Source organism: Daphnia magna, unplaced genomic scaffold, assembly GCF_020631705.1.
Source record: "Daphnia magna isolate NIES unplaced genomic scaffold, ASM2063170v1.1 Dm_contigs160, whole genome shotgun sequence".
NCBI lineage: Eukaryota > Metazoa > Arthropoda > Branchiopoda > Diplostraca > Daphniidae > Daphnia > Daphnia magna.
The window spans coordinates 51,147-60,119 of record NW_025533146.1 but is presented as its reverse complement, the minus strand read 5'-3'; the positions used below and the strand labels follow the sequence as shown (position 1 = coordinate 60,119).

At 44.7% G+C, this 8,973-nt stretch overlaps 1 protein-coding gene and 1 pseudogene across 1 annotated transcript; one reads left to right on the top strand and one right to left on the bottom strand.

Moving 5' to 3' along the window:
• Positions 1-351: 351 nt before the first annotated feature.
• On the top strand, positions 352-1,439 carry LOC123467194 (annotated as a pseudogene).
• A 3,331-nt stretch (positions 1,440-4,770) lies between these two features.
• LOC123467193 lies at positions 4,771-5,700 on the bottom strand (the record flags this gene model as incomplete). Its single annotated transcript, XM_045167225.1, has 1 exon — positions 4,771-5,700. A coding segment is annotated over exon 1 (930 nt), but the record flags the coding sequence as incomplete, so codon positions are not given.
• Positions 5,701-8,973: the final 3,273 nt, after the last annotated feature.

The following is an 8,973-nucleotide window of genomic DNA, read 5'->3' as shown; positions in this document are numbered from 1 at the left end:
CACCTCTCCCTTCATCTTCATCTTACTCACTTTCCCCCATCGCCCCCTCCCCGCGACAACGCCATGTTTCCCCCTGTAGCTCCCCTTATCCGACCATCGACCCCTAATGCTTATTACCCCATATAAGATAGGATGTTTTAGATACAGATAGATAATAATATTAATATACGGCCATATGCCATTGCTCTCCAATTATATGTCCAACCCCCCCCCCAAACCCTATAAGGGTATCACAAAAGAAAAACAAAAAACAAAAAACAAAAACAAACAAAAACAAAAAAAAAAAAAAAAACATTTACTGCCTGGAAATACGGTAGTAAATCAAAGTGTTTTTTATGATTACCTTAGATAATGCCGACCCTCGTCACGCTACTCCTACTGCTCTCCTCGACCAATGCATTCCAGACCACGACATGCGACTGCAACAAACCAAGCGGAGTCGGACTTCTCCAATTTTCCGATGGCTCCTACGAACCTGCCACACGCAATTCGAATACGAAAGTCGACTATCGAGTCAAGACCGACAAAAAGGCAGCTTTTAACTTCCCGGGATACATCTGTGGTACATGGAAATCAATTAAGCATATCACGATCAATTTCGTAGGACAAGTTATTACCGTTCCGGAACGCATCGCCATGGAAACGACGGCGGTAGAGTGTGATATAATGAGACAGTCGAAGCGATGCAACGAGAGCCCAATGAGGAAATCAGAAAAAAAATTGATATTTAACCAAGAACTGGAGGACTTCGGATATTGGCTAAGAACCACCATTGTGGATACAGTCAACTGTATGTTAGAAGAAGTCGTTCTTTCCCGAATTGACGAAGGAGACATGATAAACACGCCACTAGGAAAAACCAACGTATCCCATGGATCCCTATCCCATAACCATCTAACATTATTTTGGATCGACACCTACGGAAAACCAACTGATATCGCAATCCGACAATTACAGAAAGGCGTGGGATTCTGGTACGAATCTTCAACGAACGGGACATGGATCCTCCAAGACGACTCCAAACAGTTGGACTTTCACGTACGGTTGACGTCACGCTGCCAAACCGTGAAATGCGACAAAAAAAAAACAGTTGGACCGTGATCGGAGACAACCATTTGTACATCATTAAATTCCCATTGGGATCGTCCGCAGTTACCGTACCATCCATCATCAAGGATATTGTGACAAAAAGAAATGACCCTTTAGATATCAACATCCGACAAAACGCAAGAATCCAGTATTTGGAGGACGCCGCCATCCATCTTGAAAATGAATTTATCCGCGTCATCCAGAGCATGCAGTGCGACCAACGACGTGCTAAACACGCACAAGCCGTGTCAACTGCCCAATACAATGGATGGCTGGCAGCCGCAGAGCTGGGTCTTCGGCAATGCATCAAACTGATCGCCACCGGAAACATCGTTTCAGCCCTACAATGAACCCCTACTACAGTATTTTTGTCTGTTGGGAATTGCCCGAAACGGCCCGAAACTGCCCGGCCTATTTTTAACAATCGTCCAAATTCGCCCGATACCGCTTGAATTTGTCCGCCTATACCTCTTCGTGACGTCCAAAATCGCCCGATACCACCGGATTTCGTCCGCCTATACCTTAACATAGTCCCGTATGTCCCACACGGGATGATGACTAACATATAAAAAGCCACCGCAAACTCCCAAAAGTCAGTCAGATCTACTCTGCCTGCTCCGTGTACCAAGTTAGGCCTCTGCCGCTCTCCCGCCGAGCCCGTTACCGTAACTCTTGCAACCCGCAGAATAAGTACCCCCTTAAGTAATCACTGTTATATTACCAAGTTTTACTTCTACATGTAAAATCTATACTCTATAAAAATATAAGGAAAAATGTGGGAGGAGTTTTGGGTCTCTTGGATGTGCTCATCCTGTGATTGGCTGTAAGTTGCCGCTGGCGTTGGGAGGAATTGGTGGGATAGGACTTTGGAAGACTAGATGCGTAAAAGGTGGACGAAATCGTGGAAATTGACAATTTTTCAGTCCATGGGCATTTAGTAGGACGGGTGGACGAGACACCATGTGAGCCGACGGACAGGGGCAATAAATAGGTTGACGGCCAACTAAAACGGACATTTTGTTGGGCAGTAAGTGGGTTGACGGGCAGATACTGTGAGAAGGATGATAAAAAGAGGCAACGATATGGTCGACGGGCCTCCTACAGTGGTTATTTTTGCTGATCGATTGTTGATCGACGGACAAAGAGGGGGTTGACGGGAAGAGAGGGGGTCGACGGGCAAAGACTGTTAGGGATTAGATAGCCAGAGGCAATATATAAGTTGACGGGCAACTTCATTGGGCATTTTTGTCGGCAGCGAGTGGGACGACGAGCAGAGACTGAGTGATTCGACGGGCAAATACAGCGGAAATTTTGGCCAGCAGTGATTGGGTCGACGGGCAGAGACTGTGAGTGAGTCGACGGGCAGGTACAGGGATTGGGTTGACGGGCACAGACTATGAGGGGGCGGACGGGCAAGGCAACGATAGGGTCGACGGGCAACTACAGCGGGCGTTTTGGCGGACAAAGAGTGCGTCGGCGGCCAGAGAGGGTGTTGACGGACAGAGGCTGTGAGTGATGTGATGGGCAAAGGCAGCAAGTGGATCGACGGGCAGAAGCAAAGAGTGGGTCGACGGGCACCTACAGCGGTCGTTTTGGCAAGCAAAATAGGTTGACGTGCAGACTATGAGAAGGAGGACGGGCAACTAGGCGGACACCTTTGCGGGTAGAGACAGTGAATGGGTCGGCGGGCAAAAAATAAGAACACAGAAAGCTTAAAGAGTAGACGGGCAAAAATTAACCGTTAACAGTTTGGCAGAATTAAATGGCGAAAAAAGCGTTAAAAATACGCTAGCGCCACCTATCTCCCGGCCCTGGACGGGCCCAAAGTTACTAGTGAATCAAATAAACTTGTATTCAATGTGAATATACTGTGATACCATGAGTTTATACTTCTACATGTAAACAGAATAAAATATACTTGTATTCAATATGCATACACTGTTACATTATAAGTTTATACTTCTACATGTAAACAAAATCAAATATACTTGTATTCAATGTGAATACACTGTGATACCATGAGTTTATACTTCTATATGTAAATGGGATCAAATATACTTGAGTTCAATCTGAATACACTGTGATACCATCAGTTTATACTTCTACATGTAAACAGAATCAAATATACTTGTATTCAATGTGGATACACTGTAATATTATGAGTTTATGCTTCTACATGTAAACAAAATCAAATATACTGGTATTCAATGTGAATACACTGTGATACTATGAGTTTTAACTTCTATATGTAAACAGGATCAAATATACTTGTATTCAATGTGAATACACTGTGATACCATGAGTTTATACTTCTACCCGTAAACAGAATCAAATATACTTGTATTCAATGTGAATACACTGTGATACTATAAGCTTATACTTCTACATTTAAAAAGAATCAAATATACTTGTATTCAATGTGAATACACTGTTATATTATGGGTTTATGCTTCTACATGTAAACAGAATCCAATATACTTGTATTCAATGTGAATACACTGTGATACTATGAGTTTTGACTTCTACACGTAAACAGAATCAAATATACTTGTATTCATTGTGAATACACTGTGATACCATGAGTTTATACTTCTATATGTAAACGGGATCAAATATACTTGAATTAAAGGTAAATATACTGTGATACGATGAGTTTATACTTCTACTTGTAAACAGAATCAAATATACTTGTATTCAATGTGAATACACTGTTATATTATGATTTCATACTTCTACATGTAAACAGAATCAAATATACTTGTATTCAATGTGAATACACTGTGATACTATGAGTTTTTACTGCTATATGTAAACAGGATCAAATATACTTGTATTCAATGTGAATACACTGTGATACTATGAGTGTTTACTTCTATATGTAAACAGGATCAAATATACTTGTATTCAATGTGAATACACTGAGATACCATGAGTTTATACTTCTACACGTAAACAGAATCAAATATACTTGTATTCAATGTGAATACACTGTGATACCATATGCTTATACTTCTATATGTAAATGGGATCAAATATACTTGAATTCAATGTGAATACACTGTGATACCATGAGCATATACTTCTACATGTAAACAGAATCAAATATACTTGTATTCAATGTGAATACACTGTTATATTATGATTTTATGCTTCTACATGTAAACAGAATCAAATATACTTGTATTCAATGTGAATACACTGTGATACTATGAGTTTTTACTTCTATGTGTAAACAGGATCAAATATACTTGTATTCAATGTGAATACACTGTGATACCATGAGTTTATACTTCTATATGTAAATGGCATCAAATATAATTGAATTTAATGTGAATACACTGTGATACCATGAGTTTATACTTTTATATGTAAACAGGATCAAATATACTTGCATTCAATGTAAATACACTGTGATACCATGAGTTTATACTTCTACTTGTAAACAGAATTAAATATACTTGTTGTAAGATATTGTTCAGCCCGTGACTGAACTTACCTTAGTAAAGAGAAAAATGTGATGAGGAAATAAGAACACACGGGAGCACTGGCTGCTGTCTTGACGGTGTGAGGTATATTTTGTAACTGATTGCCCCTTGCCCTGTACATTTTCCGGCCGGTAGGCCGAGGGGCGGGGCTACACAAAATAAATTGTAGCATGGTGGCCTCCTAGCGAGGGCCACCCAAATCATATTCAATAAAACGTAATGGAAGTCGTGTCCGTCTTCCAGTTCGTGTTGTCGGATGTTGGGAACGAGATATATTCCCAACACACTCCCCACCAGAGCCCGTGGTCCACGGCTCTCCCTGCTCGACTGGATCTGCGGCGGCCACGGGTGGAGTTGCTTCTTCTGGTTCCAATTCCAGCTCTGGCGTAGGTGGAATTTCGACGTCGTCCGGCTGATCCTCACGTAGCTCTAAGGGGTGTAATGATTGAATGGCACGGTTGATAAGATTCCCGTTCGGCGTCTTGACCATAACCGAACGGATCAACCCGTCTCTGCTAGTGATTAGCTCCTTCACTACTCCTATCGTCCACATAAGGCGCTTGGTGTTGTCATCGTGAATGATGACAACTTCTCCTACCCGGATCTTGCGGCCGGGTCCCCCTTTACAGTGGAACTTGTCGATTTGGAGAAGGTAATCCGTCACAAATCGTTCGCAGATATCGCTGACATACTCCCTACGTTGACGATCCATTTCCAGCAGTTTCAAATTGGTTGCGTCGGGAGCCATGAGGTTTTCGGCTGGCTCCGGCGGAGTGCAGTTCGAACGCCTATTGTTGAGAAACTGGTTCGGGGTGATGGGGAGCGGGTCGTCGCTCCCTTCTGCCACGTAGGTGAGTGGCCGTGCATTCACCACGCTTTCGGTTTCAATGAGACTAACCTCTAGCTCGTCGTATTCCAGACATGCACGACCATTGGAGCGCCTCAACAAATCCTTCATCGTCCGCACCATGCGCTCCCAGAACCCTCCCCACCATGGGGCTAGGCTGGCCGAGAAAATCCATTCGGTTTTCCGCATTGCCAGAAGGTCGTGGATCGCTGGGTCGGATCTTAAGACTTTCAAGTGTTTCGAGACGCATCTGAATGTTTGGGCATTGTCCGAATACATGATGGAGACGCTACCTCTCCTGGCGGAAAATCTTCGAAATGCGAGGAGGAAGTCGCGCGCGGACATTGTTTTTGTTAGCTCCAGATGGACGGCCCTCGTTACAGCACAGGTAAATAGGCAGGCATAGCTCTTTGGCTGTTTAATTGTGCCTTTCTTTTGGCTGAGGATTCGTCCAATTGGAGATTTTCTTCATTTTCCTCCGATGGTTCTGTGGTTGGAGGTTCTTCAATGGGCTCCATCGCTGGAGGCTCTACCGTAGGCTCCAAAGCCGAACCATCCGTTGACGAGGGATCCGTGGAGGATGTAGGATCCGTTTGCTTGCGTTTCTTACGCAATGTTGGGTGTTTGTAATATAGCGGCCCTGCGAAATCAACACCCGTGATTTCGAAGGCTTTCGCTTGTTTCAGTCGATTAATCGGTAGAGGTGCAGCTATTTCTCTGAATGGCGGTGAAGATAGCCGTTGGCACTTGACGCAGGCGTGCCAGACTGATTTGGTCTGTTGGCGTCCTTTGATGATCCAAAAACGTTCTCTTAGATCCGATAGAGTGGTTTTAACTCCAGCGTGTTTTAGCGAGACGTGTCGAACTTGGATGATTAGTTTGACGACTGGATGTTGAGCGGGAAGCAAGATGGCGGGTTCAATCTCCCTGTCTCTTAGCGCTAGCTCTACTCTTCCTGTTATTCTAATCAACTTGTCTCTTGCGTCCCACACAGGTCGGAGTGCGGCAATTTTCTCCTTATGGTGTGGTTGCCGCCCTTCTTGCAGATCCTGAAACGTCTTGGGAAAAGCTTCTTTTTGGAGCTGCCTATAAATAAGTAGCTCTGCCTTCGTCAGTTCCTCTACTTTTAGATGTTCTACCATTATCTGTTTTCCGTCTCCTGTCTTGATTGGAGTCTTCACTTGTGTGGCGTTTGTGGGGCGGTTTTTGGAGGCGAATCTCAGTATCCAAGCAGTTCTTCTGAGTAGTCGATTCCAAGACGGAATTCGATCCAGGTGCCATTCCACTGGAGTGGCTGGCTCCACGGAAGCTACCGACATGGTGACGGTTTTTGATTTTGCTTCCGCTTCGATTCTTTCATGGATACTGGGTTCTTCTACCTCGGGCGTTGAATCCGGCCATTTGGTTTCGTCTTCTTTCAGCCATGATGGTCCGTTCCACCATAGCTCGGAGTGTACCAGCGTTACGGCTGGCGCTCCCCGCGAGGCGAGATCCGCAGGATTTTGGACGCCTGGACAGTGCCGCCACCAATTTGGGCCAGAAAGTTTCTTAATAGCATCGACTTGGTTCCTGACGAATGGTTTCCACCTGTTGGTGTCTCCTCGGATCCAGCCAAGTGCCACTAGAGAGTCAGCCCAGAATATAGTTCGCCACGATTCGATGTGGAGAAAGTTCTTGAGTTTTTCTCCCAATCGTGCCGCCAAAAGTGAGCTTAAAAGCTCCAATCTTGGTAAGGTGACCTTTTTCTTTGGAAGAGGCGCCACTTTTGTCTTGCTAGCAAGAAAATGGATGACTGTGTCGCCGTTTTTGCTTTGTAGCCTTGCGTAGGCAACGGCTCCATAAGCGGCCTCGGATGCGTCGCCGAAGACATGAATTTCTGCATTTTGTATGACCCTTTTCGAGTAGCCTATCCAACGTGGGATTTTTAAGTTGGCAAACTCGTTCAACCCAGTCATGGCTGCTATCCATGTCTTCCGTATTTCAGGAGGCGCTTCCACATCCCAGTCAATTTCGGCTTCCCAAAGTTTCTGGTAGATTATTTTCAGCAGGAGCGTTGTGGGTGCTAGAAACCCAATGGGATCGAATACTCTTGCCGATATTCTTAAAATATTTCTTTTGGTCACTAGTTCTCCCAATTCTGTCGCAGCTTCGATGATAGGTGCGGGATCGAATTGGAAGGTGTCGGATTCGGTATCCCATCGAATCCCTAGGACCTTAGGCTGACCTTCTTCCAGTTTCTGAGTAAAAATCTTCACTATGGGGTTGATGAGCCCCTTTTCACTGAGAAATTTGCGAACTGTTTTGTCGTTGGTGACCCAACTTCGCATGTTGAGTTTTGCCTCCTGGAAGATGGATTTCGTCTCTTGTATCCTGGTTTTGGCTGTGGAAATGTTGTCGGCGCCTCCAAGGTAGTCGTCAACATAAATTTGCTCCTTGAGCTGTCTTACTGTGGTGGAGTAGATTGATTCCATGCCGTCTAGGTGCTTGTTTAGGGTAGCTCGCAGCAAAAATGGGCTGGAGCTGAGCCCAAATGGGACTCGTTTCCACTTGTATGCCACTAGAGGCGAATTTGGCGTTTCTGGCTCCGTGATCCACAGGAATCTGACAGCTTCGGCGTCTTCAGGATGCAGGGCGATGTTTAAGAAAGCTTTTTCGATGTCTGCTATCCATGCGATTTTGTTCAAACGGAATCGCATTAAGACGGCTAGCAGATCGGGATTTAGGTTCGGGCCGGTTTCTAAGACATCGTTGAGGCTTGGGCCATACTTTGATTTTGCCGCCCCGTCGAATACCGGTCGAATCTTCGTGGATTTTTTGTCCTGTCGGATGACAGGATGGTGTGGCAGATAAGTGTGGAGTCCTTCGTAATTTTGGTCTGCCTCCTCTACGAAGTTTTGGACGCGAAGCTGGTCTATTTCCTTATGGTAGGCTGATAGAAGCTCTGGTGTTCTTTTGAGTCTTTTCAATAGACTCTCCAGTCTTCCTTTTGCCATCAGGAAATTCTTTTCTAGCCTCCATTTGTCCGTTTTCCACGGGATTGGGGTGCAGTATCGCCCATCTTTTTGACGGGTGATTTTGTCGCCAAAGGAGCTGAGAGCATCGTCTGGCTCCACTGCATCACAATCGTCTAGAATGGCAAAGTGTTCCAGCTTCCAGAACAGAGATAAGTCAAAGTCCGTTTGCCGTTTCAATTCTTCTTTTACGATTTTCCGTTTTTCCTTTTTGTTTTTGGAGGTATGGTTGAGCTCCTGGCTGGAAATTTCTTCCATAGGCCTCGGCTGGGCGGGCGAAAATTCTTTGGCCTCCTTGCCGGCTCCCATTACGTCCATATCTTCGGAGGAATCGTAAAATAAAATTCTGAATCGAGACATCTGGCTGCGTACGATGATACTGTCTGATGATTGGAAAAGCTACTGCATTGTAGCATTTGCTGGATTATTGCCTTTTCTTTTTCGATCTTTTTTCCTTCGAAGGTCCAGCTATCATGCGACCTAGTTTTGTGTTGTATGCTCTAAGGCCGCACGGACTTTGGATAGCCGGTTCGTTAGGAAT